Below are 21,950 nucleotides of genomic sequence, written 5' to 3'. Positions count from 1 at the left end.
TCATATGGATTTTTTAAGCAAAGAAGAGGAAATTTAAGTCCTCCTTAATGTTTTTGGCTTTTTATGTACCTTGAGCTGAGTTATGAGCAGAGTAAGTTGAAAAGTTTTGTTAATAAAAAGCCCGTTTACTTTAGCTCATCCATTCCTTCACACAGCCTAAATAAAGGCAATAAAATTATGTTTACATTGAGATATTTGCCTTTTTTTTTTCCTCGAGGTAATTTCTTTTGCACTCTTGCTACTACTGCTATATATGGAAAGCTTAAATATAGAAAAAATAAATATATTTGAATATATAATTTATAATACAAACACTATATAACCAAGACCATCATTCCCATAGGCATGGCTTTCTGAGAAGAGAAGCCTTGGATGCTCTTCTTGAACAATGGATATCCCTGCGGCAAATTTGGGGTGGGAAGAAGATAAATAAGATAACCCTATGGTATCTTTCTACTTCTTTGGGAGGTTCCTGATGTTGCTGTTTCACAAGGGAGAAAGAACAGAGGACGTGAAATCCCCGCAGTGTGTGTCATGGCTCACATTGCCTCTGATCTCAGGAGCTTTTTCAGTGGTACATAGGCCAAATGCCCATTGCAAATGACAAGCAAAGAGGTTTTCAATGAGAACAATCGCTGCTGCTCTATGGATCTTTGCTCTCAACACATCTGGGAGCATGTGAGCTTTAGGTAGCCAAGATATCACTTATCACCAGGGTAGCAGGACAGGAGGCAGCTGCAGTCAGGATTTAACAGAACAAGGAGAGAAAAGTTTGGGGTACCAATCAGGGTATATCAAAACAGCCATCTTTGTAGGAATCTCACTAATGTCAAATCACAGTGAATGAGCTCTAGTTCCAGCTGCAACCCTGCAGGCCTGGGCTTGGGAGAGGGATGTACTGTACCCAGAGAAAACAGGAACAAGATTCAGAGCTAGAAATTCAAAGCCCATTTCAACCATGTCTTTTTCAGCTGTTGCAAAACAGCTTTGGTAAATCTCTAGTCACATCATCATGACAATTTCCCCAGCTTGTTGACTAAACAGTTCCAGTACTAAATATAGGCCTCCTAGGCATGCCAGCAGAAGCTTGCCAAACATGAAGGAGAGCAATTTGTCCTTCCTGAGAAGACACATGCCACCATCAGGCATATGGTATCGAGCCAGAAACAATTCGCCCCAGAATGGCAGACAGCCCACTAATGGCCTCAGTCTGATGTATTTCCACACTGCCATGTTATCATGCTTGTAACATGGAGGATAATTAGGACATTCCAGGGCAGTACTTTTTTCTTGCAAAAGAACTCACAGAAGTGCATAGTTAATGTCATCCTTTAAAAAACACAGGGAGTAATCTGGCAAACATTCACACCATGTTTTAAGGTCCTAAACCCACAAAGGAGTTTGCTCCACCTCCAGCTACTCTTAATACAGTTGTCAGAGTGGGTCACAGAGAACTGAGCTGTGTTTGAGAGGGAATTGCCTACACCTTAAAGAACAGGCCTGCAAATAAACAGTAAACAGTGGAAGATCTCTATAATGTAGTATATTTGGTTTACTTTGCTCAGAAAATTATATAATCCTAGAGAAAAAAATGCAACTTTTTGCTAGTCTCTTCTAATGGATTATATATTTGTAAACTTAGACAGGCTAGTCTAGTTTTCAGTAGCTTAGTCACGAAGTCCAAGAACAGACTTTAAACTAACACAAAACCATGACATTTCCATTCTTCAGGATCCCGATCTTTCCCCCAAGAAAACCAACCAGTTTCAGTCTTACTGGAAATGCATTATTCACAAAAAATACTTCTCAGAGATCAAATGTTAGACATCCAACAGTGAAAGCTGCTCAAGCACAAAGGTCCATAGGCACATGCCTACTTACAAGACCATGACCTAGAACAACAGAGGAAACCACTGACATCTAGAGAAGGTAATTGCTGTGTTATTCCAAATACAACAAATATGTTCAGAGAAAACCAAAAGTAACGAAGGAAATCACCACTGCCTAAAAGTAGGTCTATACATACTGAAGGGGAAGCCTCTAGAGAGTTTCCCCTGTAAGAAGCTATGCTATATGTGTTCAAAGAACCAGTTGTTCCAGTGGAAAGACTTGAGCAGAAGGAGAAACAAGTGCACTGGAACAATGCAAAGGATTTTTGTGTTGTCCATTAACTGCTCCATGAGGTAACCACCAAGATGTGCTAAGCAAAGAGCAATGGAGATTTTTCTCTTTTTTTCCATTTCCAAAGCACAGCTAATGAGCATCTGCCACAAACAACATATAAGAAGCAAATTAATAAATTAGTTAATTAGTCACGGGATTATCATCTTTCAGACAGAAAATCAGAAATGCCATGAAAGTAGCAAAGTGCAATGGGACCCTCAATTCAAAAGTTTAGATTCTGTTTTGCAGGCTGAGAACTACTAGTTTCAATGACATTAGCTGTGATGTTTGGAAGAATTCAGAATTACAGATCTTCCTCTGTGGTAAGTGCCTTTTGCTACAAATGGTAGCAAACTGGCCAAGTGTGGCAGAGTCCTCATTCAGGGTCTGGCCACATCATGCAGACTGTCCTTGAAGTGGGGTCCTGCATTTTCTAGCCAACTCAAGTTTAAGATCAGCATAGAGGTGCTCAGAACCAGAGAAGATGGTTCTCCAGGTGGAAAAGGGGCAGAGAAGATTCATAGGTTTGTGAGATTCCCCCCCCCTATTCACTTGGAGTAGCGAAAGCAGCGTTAGAGGCCTATTTCAATATTCTTTAATTGCTGTTAGGCTGTGAGTAATGTTCCCCTTTAAAACCTTCTTGACAGTTGCCTTGATTCTTAGCCGAGCGCTCTTTATCTGGAAAATAGCTATTAGGCACTCACTCTTACCTCAAGGGTCAGTCAGTATTGTGGTGTTCTGGTATGTTCATTCTCTTTAGGTTTCATATGTAGAAGCAGGATTTCTTGGAATAAAAATGTCTTTTCTATCCTATCGTGTCAAGATATTTCTGCCATATTTTTTCCCCCCAAGGACCTGACCATCCTACTGTCCCAAAGAAACTCTTTTTAAGGCCATGGAGTAAAGCTGTTCCAAAAATGCACTGATTTTTATTTATGCCAATACATAGTTTTCAAGCTTTCTGTCAAGTCCAAGGCACTATTAATACTGACATAATTACATACTTATCTTCCAAACAGACTTGCAATCACTGTTGCTCATATATATTAAACATAAAACCTTTGAAATCCTGTCCCATTTTAAGGCATCCCCACAGCCAAACCACTTAGCAGGAGGTTCTCATTGGCTTTCAGCTGTGGTCACTTCAAAAATCACAGATTTGTACACTCCTGGTTGTCCTGTTTCATCAAGGGAGTGAATAATCTTTTCCATGTTTGAATTATTACCATTTTAGCAGAGGAGTTCAGCCTCATTTTGTAATTTCTCTTGGGTGAGTAATTCCTCCTCACCCAAGCAGTCCCATTGAGTTTCCATTTAAGCAAGAACTTGCCACATGAGGACTTTCCATTCTCGGCACTGCCCCTTTTTACAGTGTAACTATTTTTTCTTGTCCAGCTTCTAGGCATAGAAATGGTGACACCTAAACTGAGGAACACCAATGGTTGAGGCACAAAAAGAAAACAAAAGCTACCAGTTAAATTATATTGTTTTAAGGAAGGATATCTTTACTCAATTTTAAAATATCTATATGTTTTAAAAAAATAAAATCTTTCATGCTGCACATATTTAAAATGAAATATTTAATGCTCTACTAAGTAGTCAATATTTTTAAATTATATTTTAGTAGTAGATATTTCAGAACAAACCTTAGCATGTATTAGCCTGCCTCCAATAAAATATCCTCTTCCATAAGCCTTTAGAGGAACTCTGATTTTCCATATACTTACAAGCAGTAATTAAAACCTTTCAGGGACAAAATCCTTACCTGCTCCTTAAAACAACTTGAATAGATACTAATCTGTAGTTACCTACAATGAAAATGTAGAGGCCAGTCACTAGTGACGTACCCCAAGGGTCACCGTGTACTGGTTTGCCCTCCCTCCCCATTCCCTTACTCCTGTCTTGCATCTATCTGGGCCAACGCTGAGCAGGAGACAGTGCTGCCCACAACAGATGTACAACAACACACAGATGCAGGTGGAGAAAAGGTCTGGAAGGAGTCAGCCCTTCCTTCTGGGCTATTATGGTACTCCCTTCTCTCTGCATCTGTGTTAAAATGGTAATAGAGGGACAAGAAATGGTGGAGACACGCAGAGAGCTGTCTCACTTCTGGAAGCACAAACCAGATTTGCATTCAACCTTCCCAGAGCAGGTGAGGAAACCAATGCTATTCCAGCTCATGTTCCCTCTCCCATCCAGCTGCAGTCAAGGGTTTCTCCAGGTATCTTAATCCATGGTTAGTACTTTCTGGATTACGGAAAAGATCTCAGATCCTGGATGACGCCTACAGATTAATCCGCTTTGAATTTGGGCAGCCTCCAAACTGCCCTGCAATGTAGGCCCAGAGAGAAAAGCTTCAGTAGCGTGTCCCAAATATCTGCTGGACTCTCACACTCGGCAAAAACTGAACAAAGCAAAGATTCTGCCCCATTGGCTCCAAACACAGATATATGCACACAGCCTTTAGGTGGAGCAAGTGTGAACAACAGCAGATCCTCCAAAAGGAAGAAGAACCCACTGATACTGCCGGTGTGGGAGACCTGATAATGGACATGGGTGCCCTTTCAGCTACAAATATGTAACTGTTGTCCTCAGCAAATGAGTTCAGTATGGGCAAGGAACGTGAAAAAGTGCTCTTGCAAAAGTACTTGACTCTGAAAAAGAGCACATTTGGAAATAAATAGGGGGCATTGGGAAATCACATTCTGGCAATTGCACAAAGCATGCACATTTCCCATAGAATAGAATAAAAATAGAGTGTGCCAAAAATAATGACAAAAAACTCATGGGAATGCATGTCTGGCACTGCTTATGTTCCACTCCTGGGACTGAAGTTGGAATATTGAAATGGGGATACAATTATGAATTGCACTTTTAAAATGTAAATATTTCTATTTCTTATAAAAGTATAATAAATAATCACATTCTTCAATGATCTGTGAGTCTTAACTCATTGAAAGTCAGCTAGGCTAAGATATTTATATTCCATGTGTAGAGTGGTCAATATGATGGAGTCTTTAGGTTCTGCCAAAATAGAATGAGTAATGTCATATACAGACTTATATGTAGTTATATTTATTTATATAGGCACACCCATATACTTATATGAAAGTGAAACAGACAGGAAGACAGTCTTTCTCTTCCAGAATCTGTAAAAGTCATCACATTTAGATTGTTAATCAAATGCGTATTTACAAGTTCTTATAAACCATCCTGAGACAAACTGGAGACTTTGCACTACAGTGTACAGCTCTGAAGCATTCACGTTTGTCCTTCAAGGTCTACTGATTTGAAATAATTTGCCCTCACAGACTAGGCAATACCCAAACTCCTCTTGTCTGATACTTTTAATGAACAGAAGTCTCTCTCATATAGTCCAGTATGTCTACCGACCCAACCCAAGCTGTGTGTAGACATGCAGAGGCACCTGAACTAAGCAAAACACATGCTTTTCATTAGGATCACAATGGTGGATTTACTTGCTAATGCTATTCTCAGTTTTCACAGTGATGAAAATCTGCAAGAACATTACCACTGCATTAAAGTTCAAATCCAGGAAAATATTTCAGTTTGTGGTTATGTGTCCTCTTCAACCCATACTTACATGGATGCTTTATTCCTCCTGCAAGAATAAATACAACAGCAATAACAACAACAACAAAACCCACCGTATTGAAAACCCAATACTTAATTTCATCTTAAAAAATTGTGTCATCCTTGGAAGCCATCACTTAGAATTAGATTTCACAACAATGAGCCCCTCCTTTTACAAGCAGACTCCTGAGAAACCTAAGATAATTCTCATAATAGATTTGTTTGGAGGAATTCCCCAGCTCTCAAAATTACAAGCAAAACTATCCATTCACTAGAGTTCTTTTGCATTTAAACAATACCCAATCATCCACGGTGGTGACAGTAGTGTTTTTTAAACATATTTGTATGATTTTCTCACTATTCCTTCATATTTCATCAGCTCTAAGAACTACTGCATCTCTTGGGATTTGTGTGCTCCTTCAGAAACATGAAACTTTGACTTTCCAAGCAAAGATGTTGACCTCTTTCTGATAAGCAAGACCACTACTGTTCTTTGCCTTAAAGGGGCTAGAAGAAACCACTAGACAATGTAGACCAATATCCTTCATGATTTAAATCATTCACTATAAGCCTCTTCCACTCAGCATAGTAATGATTGTATAGAAAAAGGCTGTAAACTCTCTCAATCCTTTTAGCTCAGTTCCTTCAGCTTGTAAATAGTTTCTGTGCCTTGTTTCTACACATTTCCTATCTTTCTATGTTCCTTCGAACAAATGAGCACCAAAACTGGTCTCAAGAGAGCTTTACAAAGAGAAGATCCCTCATCTGTGTTTTCAGTCCCCCTCTTGAAATGACAAAGACTCTCATTAGCCCTTTCTCTACAGAATTATACCAGGAGCTGTTTCTCCATCTTGATCCCTAAACCCTTCTAGAAGTTCTGCTTTCCAAGATAAAGTCCTCCCATTCTGTAGAAATGTTGTGCACTCTTCTGAAGCCAATGACTTAATGCGTAGCTGCATAAAAGATTTTATTTAAATGAACAAGTTATCCAGACTGCTCCAGGTTTTCCTGAGCCCATTGATATCACCATTTCGACTGTTTTGTGTCATCTGGAAATTATACCAGCAACATTTGTACTTGCTCTCAAGTGATTGCAGAAGGTGTTGAGTAGAAACAGCCTACTGTCAATTCCTGTGGAACTTCTCCATCTGATGATTTTCTGTTGTCAGCTACTTGGAGAGATGTCTCTGTTAGCCATTTAACAGGTTGTGTTGACAGTGTATAATGACTTTTTTATAAACAGAGTAGGACATTGTATGCAATAAGATCCTCAAAACAGCCAAAGTCTACTACATATACACTGTGATTTTCTTTCATTACTTTTACAATGAGAAGGTTTACTGTGAGTGGCAAATTCAGCTCTCACTATATTGACTAGTCAATTTTTTCTGAAATTACAGGTGATTGGGAGTGTTCAAACTGAGGTATACAAAAAGGATTGATTTTCTAAGACAGGGTATTCTGTAGTTTCTGAGTATCAAAGACCACAAACAATAGACATCAATGAAAATCAACAGATGTTAATTCACTGAATTATAACTGTTGCATGCACAGTTGGTAATATGTTATGAAGCTCAAACTTCCCAGTCCAGTTTGGGGTTAAGAAGGGCTAGAATAAGTAGAAGAGTACGGAACTTGAGGTCAGAAGATGTGATACTTTGCAATTCTTCTGACCATATTATCTCAGCAGATGAAGTTGGTTGAAGATTTGATTTCAGGCTAACCTAAATTTAAACCATTAATCAAAAGACAGTCTGAAGGAAACTGCTTGTTCTGAAACATGATTTCTGCTCTCTTCTCCCCATCAGCATGATGATTCAACTCAACTCTATCAGTTGTTTAATTTGACTGACTAAAGAGCCCTACAAGTGCTAAAAAGGTGATACAAAGGTGATACACTTGTTTAAGTGTTAGCAGGGTGCCATTTTGGTGGGAGGAAAATCCTCAAACCTTCCATTGAGTTAAACTGATTGTGAATTGGTACTGAAAATGGCAGGAGATACTTAATTTACAGTACTTCACCACTATTCTGTTTCCTGAGGTGGATTGCTTCCATCCCAAGTCTTGAACTTGACCTTTCTGCCTTGGCTCAGGGAAAACTCTCATTGGTATACACAAGAATTTTACTTGAGTATGTAAATGGATACTTGCTTCTTGTCATTCGAGATGTATATTTGTGAGGGTTAAGAATTAAGTTAAGAATTAAGAATCCAACGAAGAATAAGTACAGGCAGGAGCAAAGGGTATGAGATGGAGAACAGGTGACTCATGTAAAGGAAGAGCAATAAGCAATGTGTTCAAACTTGATCCATGAATTACAGGCACCAGTTTCTTATATTGATGAGAGAACCAAACATTTTTCTGATAAATAGACTTGAGTTTGGTAACAGATTTGGTAAAATAATGATAGTGACATGTCATTCTAATGAGAACAATAGAAAAGCAGGAAACTATGGATCTGCACAGCTGCAAGTTTTGTTATTTCTGAATGAGTGCTATTAAAAACTGTTAGAAAAACTGTTATTAAAAACTGTTAAGAAAATTCTGCAAGCAAGATTTTCCTAGTAAACTGGTATGAGCTGAGAAGAAAAAGAAAAGTCAATATATGTGACATTTTAAAGGTATTTTGGAAGATAAGAAATTGGTATGTTATTATTCCTACAGAGTGTGATTGTTCAAAGCTTACAAACCAGCTATTGATCGATCAAAAGGCAGCAAGGAAAAACACTGCCATATAGCTAAAGAGATTTTGAAGTAAATATAAAGCATGAAGAGATTTGCAGGTTGCATAGCAGCAGCAGCTTTCAATCATGCAGTATGCAAAGTGTGCTTGCATTTAAAATTTCAAAAGCCAGGACAAAAAAGATAACAGAAACCATAAATCCTTTAAACACAGGAAATACAGAGAGTAACATCTCCCACACTCAAACATCAGTCTTTTCCCACTACACTGTAATAAGTATAGTTTTTGTCTTGTGTATAGGTTTTGTCCTGTGTTTTTTCCAGTACAATATAGAGTAGAGTAGAGTAGAGTAGACCAGGTTGGAAGAGACCTTCAAGATCATCGTGTCCAACCTATCATCCAACACCACCTAATCAACTAAACCACGCAACCAAGCACCCCATCAAGTCTCCTCCTGAACACCTCCAGTGATGGCGACTCCACCACCTCCTCAGGGAGCCCATTCCAAACTCTCTTTCCATTGAGAGCCACCACTGACAGTTGCTGCATCACCAGCTTAGAAGAGAGACTACTACAGAGAAAGAGATCTAGTTCTCTTCTTTCTGGTCTCAGCAGCTGGTCCAAGCAAATGTTAATAACAGTCCCACTTACTTCCACGAAGAAAAGCAAGAGAGGGTTTTAAAAACCTGTACTCCACTAGTATGCCCACTGAAGTTATTTTTCTCTCAAGATAAAAGGATTTAGCCAGTTTTACACTTATTACACTAAGTGACTATTTCTGCCCCCTCTGCCCTTTAGCCAGGGTTAGTCAGAAGATGATTGAATATCTTCGGAAGGACAGGAAAAGGATGTTCCTATCAGGCAAAAAGTTGAAAGTTGGCTGTTGGATGGACTTTGTTAGCTCAAGTTTACTAAATTTACTGAATTTGCATTTATCTGGGCAAAGATGAGGCTTTAAAGTCTGTCACTTCTTCCTTCGGTACTCTGTTCATTGTCTTGTGCACAATCAGAAAAGATCTCATTCTCCAATCTCTGACAGAAGCAGTCCCAAACACTGTCTGAAATGTCTGGCTTTGTCACATGGAAGACACAGTGCTTGCAATTTCTCAGCTGTTAGCTCTAATCTCCTATTTTTTTTCAGGCTTGAACCATGTAAAGAAACAGACTGACATGCAAAGCTGGTAAGCAGTGTATTATGGAAAATGCATCTACATAGAATACATATATACATAGAATACATAGAATAAACCAGGTTGGAAGAGACCTTCAAGATCATCGCGTCCAACCCATCACCAATCCAACACCGCCCAAGCAACTAACCCACAGCACCAAGCACCCTGTCAAGTCTTCTCCTAAAAACCTCCAGTGATGGCGACTCCACCACCTCCCCAGGCAGCCCATTCCAATGTGCAATCACTCTTTCTGTATAGAACTTTTTTCTAACATCCAGCCTGAACCTCCCCTGGCGCAGCCTGAGACTGTGTCCTCTTGTTCTGGTACTGCTTGCCTGGGAGAAGAGACCAACATCTGTCTGTCTACAACCTCCCTTCAGGTAGTTGTAGAGAGTAATAAGGTCACCCCTGAGTCTCCTCTTCTCCAGGCTAAGCAACCCCAGCTCCCTCAGCCTCTCCTCGTAGGGCTTATGTTCCAAACCCCTCACCAACTTTGTTGCTCTTCTCTGGACTCGTTCCAGCAAGTCAACATCCTTCCTAAACTGAGGGGCCCAGAACTGGACACAGTACTCGAGGTGCGGCCTAACCAGTGCAGTGTACAGGGGCAGAATGACCTCCCTGCTCCTGCTGGCCACACTGTTCCTGATGCAGGCCAGGATGCCATTGGCCCTCTTAGCTGCCTGGGCACACTGCAGGCTCATGTTCAGTCTACCGTCGACCAGCACCCCCAGGTCCCTCTCAGCCTGACTGCTCTCCAGCCACTCTGACCCCAGCCTGTAGCTCTGCATGGGGTTGCTGTGGCCAATGTGCTCCTGTTGGCTAGGAGGAAAGGAGACAAGGTAAGTCTTTAGGTCATTTTCTTGGTAATTGTGAGGAGAATATTCTGCCCAATTCCTTTTCAGTACAGAGGGATTTTTAAAGGTTTACTGTTCTCTTTCCTTTCAAGATGATGCTCCCAGATAAACTAGAATGACACACAAAGATTAGTAGCAACTAATACAACTCATCAGAGAAGTGTGAACTGATACTCTCATTACCTAACTTCACTCTGCTAGACGTAACACATTTTGGGACAGCTGTCCTCCTTACAGGATTTAAACAGTTTAAATGTCAGTGTGAGCTCCTGGGAACAGAAACTATCTAAGGAAACCACATGATGCCAACTCAAACAACAAAATTCACTTCCATCCTTTGAGATACATCAAACCTCAAGATAAGTCACACTAGACAAAAATGGTTTTGGCTGTTTAAATTTTTTCTAAAAAGAATTATTCTTTAGAGTGCTGCCACTTAGGAATTTCTTATTCCAATTATCCCAGTTTTGCATACAAACATTAAAAATTGACTCTTGAGGAGGTCCTCAGAGAAGCAATCTCCTTCAGTGCCTGGGAGGATGGAAGACTCTGGCAAACTAGGAAAATCCTTAATTATATGCCAAAAAACACTGTTCTGCTAGTAAATTCCTAGCATAAAAGAGTGTTTTGTCTGGGTAAAAGAAAACCTCAGGGAGGACAATCCTTTCAGTCCTGGAAGACTCTATTAAATGGAACACTGCATGCACACAGAACACCTAATGTGTGGAAGGCAGCAATTACAACACTTCCCTTCTTGGAGGTTTCCTCAAAGATTAGGTATCTCCCCACCTGATCACAAACAGATGAGCCCTCTCAATGGCATGTGAGGCCTTTTATGCTCCTAAACATATAAATGAGCCAAGCTAGAATTTTTAGCTAAAGTACCCTCTGGAATGACTAAGATATCATAGAATGATTTGGGTTGGAAGGAACATCCAAAGGTCATCTAGTCCAACCCCCTCTGCAGTAACCAGGGGCAGCCTTGACTAGGTCAGGCTGCCCAAAGCCCTCTTGAGCCTCACCTTGAATATCTCCAAAGATGTGGCCCCAGCCACGTCTCTGAGCAACCTGTTACAATGTTCCACTATCCTCATAGTAAATAACTTATTCTTAACATCCAATCTAAATCTACTTCTCTCTAGTTTGAAGCCATTGGCCCTTGTCCTGTCAATGCAGGCCTTTGTAAACAGTCTCTCTCCATCCTTCCTGTAGGTCCCCTTTAGGAACTGGAAGGCTGCTATTAGGTCTGCCTGAAGCCTTCTCTTCTCCAGGCTGAACAACCCCAGCTCCCTCACCCTGTCTTTTTAGCAGTTGTTCCAACCCCCTGATCATTTCCATGGCCTTCCTCTGATCTGCTCCATTAGGTCCATGTCCTTCCTATACTGAGGGCTCCAGATCTGGACGCAGTGGAATGATAGAATCAATAAGGTTGAGAAAAGACCTGAGAGATCATCAAGTCCAATCTGTCATCCAACACCTCATGACTAACTAAACCAAGGCTTCAAGTGCCACATCCAATCCTCTTTTGAACACCTCCAGGGACAGTGAATCCACCACCTCCCTGGGCAGCCCATTCCAATGGCAAATTACTCTTCCTGTCAAGGAACTTTCTCCTCACCTCGAGCCTAAACTTTCCCTGGTGCAGCTTGAGACCGTGTCCTCTTGTTCTAGTGCTGGTTGCCTGGGAGAAGAGACCAACCTCCACCTGTCTACAAGCTCCTTTCAGGTAGTTGTAGAGAGCAATAACGTCTCCCCTGAGCCTCTTCTTCTCCAGGCTAAACAACCCCAGCTCCCTCACCCTTTCTCTTCATAGGGCTTATGCTCAAGACCTCTCACCATCCTCGTTGCCCTTCTCTGGACATGTTCAAGTATCTCAATATCCTTCTTAAATTGTGGGACCCAGAACCGGACACAGGACTCAAGGTGTGGCCTAACCAGTGCTGAGTACAGGGGCAGAATGACCTCCCTGCTCCTGCTGGCCACACTATTTCTGATGCAGGCCAGGATGCCATTGGCCTTCTTGGACACCTGGGCACACTTCCAGTACAAGGTAAATTGGTCACCCTTTGGGCTAGCATTTATAGACTTCACGCGACAATGATGGCCAGTGGCAACAACGATTAAAAGATAGAAACCTGATACTTTAGCCTATAGAATCAGGTTTTCTTCAAACATGGCCAAAGGCACATACACCTGGCCCACTTGGACCCCAGGGCATGTTCAGACAAATCTGGGAAATGTGGGCAATGTCCTGGAAAACCAGACCTCCTGGGTCCTGCTCCGTTGCCTGCTTCAGGGCATATTTGAGGCTTTGGCCCTTCAGGACACTCAACCTTAAGACTTAAGCAGTTAATTTGTTTTGTGCACAAAAATAAGATTCTAACAGATATTTCCTGAACCCCAAAACATTGGCCAAATATTTGGAGGTGATTACAAATCAGGGAGTGCTACAGTTTTCATGCATTCCAAGGATCTCATTTTCAAGAAGTGTTTAGTAATGCCATATGAAAAACATGGCACCTGCAATTGCTAGTTAAAAATGTCAAGCTTCCTGGTAATGACAAGCAGCACCTACTTACCACTGTGCTAAGCAGACTCTTGCAGCACGAATTTGAGTGTCTCCCCTCTCATCCTAGATAATACAGGCGAATAGATAGCAATATAAATGCATAAGGGGAGTTTAGGCGGTACACGGCCGTGAAAAGCACAATAGCAGTTAGCTATGAATTACTTCATCCACTGTGGTCTTTCACATCGGCACATCGCCGTTCATGAAGATTCTCCACCGCTCACCAGTTCGAACGCTAGATCCACCACAGCGGATCACCACGCACCCAAACCCTAGGGCTCGCCGGGAGCCACTGGAGCCGGGAGACTGCAGTGCCCGGGACCGGCGCCCCGGTGCGCTGAGGAGAGCTCGACGGGACGCCCCGGGAAAGTTAAAAGCGCCCTGAGCCCCTGAGAAGGCTACCTACCGGGCCGCCGAGGACCTGCGGTGGGGCGGGGCGAGCCGAGCCTGGCGGAATCGGATGGACCCGGCCCGAACCGGGTAGGCAGCAGGCAGACCCCTCCTCCCTCCGGCGGCGCGCTGCGGGCCGCAGTCCCCGGCGGGAGGTTGTCATGGTTTCCCGGGTCACATGTGTGCGAGGTTCCCCCGGCGCGGGGGGAGGAGGCGGCGGGGGCGGGGAGGCTTCAGTCACGGACGGGGTTGCCGCCACCGCATCAAGTGCGGGGAGAAGCGGAGCGAGACGCTGCAGCCATCGCCGAGGCTGCCAGTGAGCCGCTACCCCCCGCGGATCCGCCCCCCGCCCGCTCCCACCTGCGCTGCCGCCCGCCCCTTTCCCGTTGTCCACAGGCGATCCGCGGGGCTCGCGGTGTCTCCGGGCTGCGGACCCCAGCCCCAGGCTCTCCCCCCTCCTCCTCCTCTCCCCTTCCCCTCTCCCTCCCCCTTCCCACCCAGGCTGTGCCCCCCCGGCCGGCCCCGGCATGAGCATCTCTATCCCGGCGGGGCTGACGGAGCTGCTGCAGGGCTTCACGGTGGAGGTGCTGCGAAGCCAGCCCGGGGACCTGCTGGAGTTCGCCCTCCAGTACTTCGGGCGTCTCAAGGAGGAGGCAGCGGCGGCCAGGGCGGCGGCAGCGGCTGAGAGGGAGGCGAGCGGCCGTAAGGCAGGCACCCCCGCGCCCGGCCATGACAGGGGCAGCCAGCCGCCGCGTCGGGGCCCCCCGGATGCCCGGGGGGTTAACTTCGCCGAGGAGCCCATGCAGACCGACTCCGAGAGCGGCGAGGACGAGCAGCAGCCACAGAAGCAGCAGTTTCCGGGTAAGAGCCCCCCGCCTCGCCCAGCCCTGGGGGGAGGGAGCTGGTCGGTCAGGTAGGGCGGGGGTGGCTCCACTAGCTGCCCGGGCTCAGCTGGGCAGCTGGGGAGAGAAGGGAAGGGAAAGGCAGCAGCAGCCTCACGTCACTGTGAGGGGCAGCCCCCCGGGCGGTGGGGGCATGGGCCATGCATATGCCCCGGCGCCAGCCCCTGTGGTGGTAGGTCGTGCGGGTGAACTGCGGAGCCGGTGAGCTGCGATGAGCTGGGGACGTGAGGAGCACGTTGGCCTCGGCGCCTGTAGAGTGAATGAGAAGAGGCGGCCTCGGCTACACCGTGGGCAGCTCCCCCACTTGCGTTGACGCCAAACAGCGGAGCCCACGGGAGATTTCCCGTCTCTCTCTGCAAACTTTAACCTCCTAGGCTTTTTGTTCATCCGTGCTGGGTATCGGGCACACAGGTAGCCCCAGAACCTGTAGTTGTATTATCACCCTGTAATATTCCTAATAGAAGATCAATATTTATAAGAGCACAAGAGAGCAAATCTACATTTTGTAATTAGTCCAGTGGTATGTCTGCCTTAGAAAATAACCTCTCATGGACGTATTACTGCATTTACACCCGTGATTCAGCATTTTATGTACATATACTTGTATGTGTTTCAAAAAGTAAAGCACAATTTAAAACATAATTTCTTCTTGAAAGCCAGGGTGACATTCTCTGCATGGTAGAAGGGCCTGTAGCGCAAGCCTGTCTGTGAAGAAAGCACAGAACGTACAGGGTGTCTTTGTGTTTGAGGGTAACACCTATCTGCATGCAGCTAATGATACCTTTGTGTGGCTGACAGGCTTTATTTAGAGACGTTGTCGATCCATTAGCTGTTGTGATTTATGGGCCGAGTAGTAGCTGCCTCTGAAGGGTTGTGTAGTGTTGCACCTTTGTGTCATGAGCTGGCCAACTAAGGGGTCAGTCAGTGTGATTGGATGCTGAGAGGCCAGTTAGTAAGGTTAGAGGAGAAAGCATCCAACCATTTTTATTGTTAGCTTATTTTTGAGAACAGTTTGAAATTGAAGTGTATCTCATCAGATCACTGAAGCATTCATCTCTCCAGGTCATGCTGGAGGTGGATTTGCTTAGCACTGTTAAAAGACAGCCAGCCATTTGCTAGGCGAATATTGGTGCAGTTTTGAAAATAATGTCTTAAATGCTACATTTTTTTCCTGATAAAATGCACATAAGAGCTATGTAAGTGTTATAAATGCTTTATGTTACTCTCTAAGGCAGTCACTGTTCTTTTTCATCTGTTTTTGCCGCTATACCATGCATATCTAAAGGGAATTTGTTAGTCAGGGTTTGCATGTTTATGTGGTGATTTTAAACTCTCAATGCTGATTGTGTGAGATTAGTAAAAATCTGGAAATTTGTTGTCTTTGAAAACTGAGATGGTGATAGTGTGGAAGAACAAGATTATCGTAATTCATTAACACTAAATGCGGTTTTCAAACATGAATTATAATGCTCAGCAGACTCATTGGTGAATGGAGAGCTGGAATCTTGTGTTTGGGGAAGTGCAGAGATGTGTCTTCATTTATTAGCATGTATACGTTACATATGTAAAACTCTACAGAGTATTTTATTAAGCTTTTTAAGCTTTGCTAATGAATACCTGTGATGAATCTTGATACTCTTTTTGTGCTGATCATGAAGAAGGAAAGCCATTATTGTAAATACTCTGCTTCAGGGAGAATGACTTAGCTTAACTGATGTAAAAATCGCATTAGTAAGCCTAATGTGTTTTGAAAGTTTAATTTTATAATGGCTTGTAATTTCTGTCAGCTGGGATAATTAATAATTAAAGGTAAAAAAGAGTTTGTGAAACCATGTGCAGGGTAAATAACAGGTAAGTTGTAGTAAGTGATTGCTAATGGTATGCTGTGTATGAGTACGTTGTTGCAGGAGTGTGTATTTTAAATTCCAAGTTTATATCTGTCCTGAATATGTATTCTTTTAAAGTAACATGACAATGCCTCCACTCAGCCTTTTGTTGATAACTGGAGGAATAGAATAATTGTTTAATGGGTTTAAATACCAAATTGAGACCATATTGTTTTTAATGTTATTTCTTTCTGTTTCTAGAAGTAGCAATTCTTAAACTGAATTTGTGAAGAATTATTTTTCTTTTCATTTTTTTCTTTTATGAATAGTTGGGCTGCTTGTGCATAGTCAACTTGTCCTGTTTGTATAGTCAATTTGTCCTGTTTGTACACTGATTTCATACAGGAGAGTAAAACAAGTTGGAAAAACTGATAAGCAAATATAAAAGAAAAACCTCTGAGAAGGAGCTCAGACCTGGTGGTGATATCTTTCCTTTTAAAGCAGTACACTTAAAATGTGAAAATGAGAGTATTCCTTAATTAGTTCAAACAGGACGTTGTTGAGGCTATTGTCTCAGACCTCCCCCCCCCCCCCCCCCAGTGTTTCTAAATATGTACAAGCACTGAAATTGAACTCGGTATTGTTTTTGTCCTTGAAATGCATTTTGGAAGGTACATCAGCATTATCCTCTTTCAGAAATGATAAGCTGAGGCATAAGCTATGTTTAAAAGAAAAAAATGTAAAAAGCCTATATTTGGGATTAAGAGTCATACATGAACCATGAATTAAACTCTCTCTAAGTCCTCTGCTGTGACTGTTACATCACTTACAGAAATCAACTAAAGGTGAAAGTAGTTACCTTTTCTGGAGGGAGACCTTTGTTGTATTAGTGTCATAGTTCTGAATTGGCACCTGGAGTTAAGATGGTCTCTGAAAGGACTTTTTTTTTAGGTTCTAGGTGTTTAGATTATCCCACTCTGGACACACAACTTAATTGGGGAATGATTTGGAAGTCTTCTAGGGTGGTTTTTTTTGGCTTATGTGTGTGTGTATATATATATATATATGTAAACCAAATTGTCTTGCATGTGTTAGCATTAATTAGTGACCATAACTAATTTCTACTAATACTAAGTGCAGTTAGTAAATTGAATAGGACACATACATAAAAATGAACCCCTTCTTAGCAAATTCTTACTTTTTTAATGTTTGAAGTGCATGCTATGTCTGCAAAATTTGAAAATGCCCATTAGGTTGTTTGTTCTTTTGGAATGACTTTACATTACCCCTTACATGTTAGCGTATAACTTCTTATGATGGGTAATAACCTATGTGATTTACAACAGATGTTTTTGAATATTTGCCATAGCTAAAAATCTAGACTCAATATGAGTTAGTACAGATGTTTCTAGAGGTAACAATGCTGTGTTTTAAACTAAAAACTTTTAGTGCTGTGCTTGATGTCATGTAGCCTCTGTTTGTTTTGCTTTTGTCTTACTTTAGCTTGTTTTGGTGGTGGTGTTTTTTCTCAGATAGTGATGTATTTTAACAGGAAAATAGTACAGCTGTCCCTCTCTTCCCCCGTGTGCTTCTGTTGGTGTGTTAGTTGCTTTGAGTTCCTTCCTTGAAAACTTGACCTAGAAAATGCAAGCATATATCTCAGCTTTACCCACTTATTATGCTCAAAGATACACTCATGCAAAACAGTGTCTTTAGTTTACAATATTAATGTCAAAGATTAATGTTAAAGACACATCTTTAATTCTTTAATTCAGTTGGAATTGCTGAAACCAGTCTTGGAGAAAACTTTGCACACAACTGTATCTCCGAATCACAGAATGTTAGGCGTTGGAAGGGATCTCCAGAGACTGAGTCCAAGCCATTTGCCAAAGCAGGATCACCCTGGACAGGCTGCGCAGGAATGCATCCAGGCAGGTTTTGAAAGTTACCAGAGAAGAAGGCTCCACTACCTCTCTGGGCAGCCTGTTCCAGTGCTCTGTCACCCTCACTATAAAAAAGTGTCTCCTTGGGTTGAGGTAAAACCTCCCCTGTTCTAGCTTGTACCCATTGTTCCTTGTCCTGTCTCTGGGCACCACCAAAATGACACTGGCCTCTTCATCTTGACACACATCCCTAAGATACTTGTAGATGTTAATAAGATCCCCTTTCAGCCTTCTCAAGACTAAACAGCCCCAGGTCTCTCAGTTGCTCTTCATAGGAAAGGTGTTCCAGGCACCCAGTCATTCTTGTAACTCTCCATTGGAGTCTCTATCAGATCTCTGTCTCTCTTCAGCTGGGGAGCCCAAAACTAGACACAGTGTTCCAGGTGTGAACTCTCCAGGTCAGAGTAGAGCAGGAGGAAAACCTCTCTAGACCTGACACGCTTTTCTTGATGCACCCCAGGATGCCATTGGCCCTCTTGGCCACAAGGACACATTGCTGTCCCTTAGATAGCTTGCTGTCCACTAGTGCTCCAAGGTCTTTCTCCACAGAGCTGCTTTTCAGTGGAACAACCTCTTGTCTGGTGCCTGGTGTTATTCCTCTCCAGATGCAGGACTCTGTACCTGTCCTTATGTAACTTCATGAGGTTTGCGTATGCTCAGCCTGTCCAGATCTCATTGGATGGCAGCACAGCTTTCCAGTGCATAAGCTTTGTGATGCTAGATGGTACTTCATTGGTTCTGTTAACCTTACTTATTATTTTCTTCCTGAAATGAAACCAAACCAGAAAACACTGAACAGTTCATAACCTTCCTGCAGATCTGTCATGCAATGATAACCAGTGGAAGGGTCAACATAAAAAGATGTATGTAGTAGGGCATCATTAAATTAGGGACCATATAGAAAAATGTGAATTTCTTTAAAATGTATATATTCAAATTATCTATATATCTAATGTGTGCTCTTGGATGACTGCAGGAATGAAGTTTTAGTATTAAATTTCTACACTTAGATGAAATACAAAAAGAAATAATGCATTGTTTTTATGGTTATAAGGATGCACAGGAAGGAAGGGATGCCATCCAGAAGGACCTTGACAGGCTTAGAGGTGGGCCTTTGCAAGCCTCACGAGGTTCACCAAAGCCAAGTGCAAAGTCCTGCACGTAGGTGGCAGCCCAAGAGAAAGACCTGGGGGTGCTGGGTGATGAGAAGCTTAATGTGAGCCGGCAGCGTGCACTTGCAGACCAGAAAGCCACATATATCCTGGGCTGTATCAAAAGAAGTATGGCCGGAGGGTTGAAGGAGTAATTATCCCTCTCTACTCCACTCTGGTGAGGCCTGGGATACTGTGTCCAGCTCTTGGACTCACACTGTAAGAAATACATGGGCTGTTTTAAGTAAGTCTGGAAGAGGGCCCTGAAGAGGATTAGGGGGCTGAAACACCTCTCCTGTGAAGGCAGCCTGTGAGAGTTGGGCTTCTTCAGCCTGGAGAAGAGAAGGCTTTGGGAATGCCTGATGGTGGTCTTCCAGTACCTATAGGGGCCCTACAAGAAAGCTGGAGAGGGACTTGTATAAGAGTATGTAGTACAAGGGGTAAGAGTTTTAAACTAAAAGGGGGTAGATTTAAGTGACATGTAAGGAAGAAATTCTTTGCTGTTGAGGTGTTGACGCACTGGAGCATGTTGCCCTGAGACATTGTGAATGTCTCCTGGTTAGCAGCGTTCAAGGCCAGGGTGGGTGGGGCTTTGAGCAGCCTAGTCTAGTGGAAGGTGTCCCTGCCTAGAAGGGGAGTAAAACTAGATGATCTGTTAAGCAAGGCTATTGCATTCTGTTCTTTAGTTCTGTCCAGTGAGAACTGTCTGAGAGAAATGTACCTTAAATAGTCAAATCTCTGCAGACTTACTGCTGCTTCTGTAAATCTGGAACATATGGTTTGGAAATCACACATTTAGGTCACTAGGTACAGATTAATGAAGTTACAGGTTGCTGCCCCATTTCTTGATTTCAGGTATCAAGGATGACTACTAGATTGGGAGATTTCATTTGTCAGGACAGTGGTGAGAAGAAGACAGGGTGGAAGGTAGGATGCAGAGGCAGAAAAAGAGTCAGTGAGTGGTAAGGAAAATGCAAAAAAGTAAAAGCAAGATTAAGGGGGAGGGACAGAACTGCAGTGACAGGAGGAAGATAAAAGTATAGAGAGCACATGCGAGGGAGAGAGCACTGAATTATCTGCTCTTATTTTCTCCATGCAAATATAGCCCTGCTCTGCTCTCTGCATGTGTATATACAATAATTGTACTGAATTTTCTCTTGAAATTCTCTTTGACTTAGAAATGTATTTCAGAATAGAGTAAATGCAAATTTAAACTAAAATTAGTGGTTAGTCCATTTCTTGAATCTGAACTTGGTCATCTGATGCTGAGAGGTCTTCAGAATATTCTAACATGGTTGTCTGCCATATTACCATGTCTGGAGACTTGTAACAGTCTTATATTGTAAGGAGAGTGTATTTGGATGGAAGTTTCAGCTAGAGTTTTTTTCACGGAGAATTCAAATTGTTCTCAACCAATTTTTTGAAACAGAAAAAAACAGTAGTTGTCATTGTCAAGAGGGTCAGTAGGCATATGGATGCAGCTGTCATCTTCTTGTTAAGATGGTTTTGTTGCTGATGGAAAAATGAAATGTTTAGTGGTACATATTAAGCACTTTGTGAGATGTCCCTTTCTTTAATACTTAATAAAAACCACAGTGGTTATTTCACTAACTATTATTTTTATGGGAAAGCCTTAAAGTTATGCTGTAGAAAAAAAACTATTCCTGCTCCAGGTTTGAGCTCTCTTTTAAGCTTCAAGTGAGTGTAATTACAGAGGAGTTTCGTGCTTTGAAAAGGTGAGTGATTTTTAAAAAGTGGATGAAGGAGGAAGAAGGCTTTAAGAAAAAGAGACATTTAAAACGACTTGGTATTCTGATGCTGGCATAGGTCTTGATATGTATGAATTAGAAGAAAAAGAGGTGATTTTAGTAGATGTCAGGCATTTATCACATAGTCTTTCGTATATTTCAGGCTGTTATATGGGTATGTATGCATAAAAGATGGAGTCCATGTATGCATGAGTTACTGTGTGCTAGGTAAATCTGGTACATATTATTGCCCAAAACACCCATCAATTTCAGTATTGTTTGAAGGCAGTATTATGAGAATTCTAAAGGAAATACATACTTTACCCCTGCCCCCCCTTCCTTCTCTTTGGGACATTGAATGATGTCAGGTAATTCTAGACAGCTTTATGTAGAGGTTTTATACTGAAACCCCTTACCTTTTCAGGGAACCCTTTCAAGCTAACCCTTTCACTTGCTGGGTAGGAGTGATAACCTTTTTTCTTCATGGAACTGAATAGGATGTTCTTACTGTGAAATTTGATCATGACAAGTAATTGCAAGCTTAGGAGTTTAAATCAATCCTTTTCTCTATAGAATATGTTTTTGTTCTATAGATTGGTTTTTAGTCACAATACTAAACAAGCTATTGTTGCAGAGTGAAGTTTGGCTTTGAGTGCCCTTTGTTTTATCTTGATTTTTTTTTTGTTTTACTTTTCAAACTGATGTTACTACTTTTTTCCATGCGGGAAAAAAAAGGACTTTGTGCTTGTCAATTTTATTTTTCATTTAAGAACTCAGAGCTCTATTTCAAGACTTTGTGCATTTGGTGATAAAAATAGCAGAAGTACTCACACAGAATTTCTATTTGCAGTCTCTATGCAGTGTAATACATGAACCTAGATTTAAATCGATACAGCAAGTAACTTAGAAGGCATACAGTTTAGGGGCTACATCAAAAAGATGATGTTACTTAAAT

General features: G+C 42.2%; 1 protein-coding gene across 1 annotated transcript in view; it reads left to right on the top strand.

Annotated features, from left to right (window-relative positions):
• Nucleotides 1–13,663: 13,663 nt before the first annotated feature.
• The window catches only part of PRKAR2B (protein kinase cAMP-dependent type II regulatory subunit beta), a 70,250-nt gene continuing 61,963 nt past the window's right edge, over nucleotides 13,664–21,950 (top strand). The window contains exon 1 of the mRNA XM_054178128.1: nucleotides 13,664–14,286. Coding sequence (XP_054034103.1) covers nucleotides 13,953–14,286 — 334 coding nt within the window. The 5' untranslated portion in view covers nucleotides 13,664–13,952. The remainder of the gene's footprint in view (nucleotides 14,287–21,950) is intronic.

Source organism: Dryobates pubescens, chromosome Z (genome assembly GCF_014839835.1).
Source record: "Dryobates pubescens isolate bDryPub1 chromosome Z, bDryPub1.pri, whole genome shotgun sequence".
Lineage (NCBI taxonomy): Eukaryota > Metazoa > Chordata > Aves > Piciformes > Picidae > Dryobates > Dryobates pubescens.
Note: the sequence above shows the minus strand (reverse complement) of the source record. Positions and strands in the feature narration are given on the sequence as shown.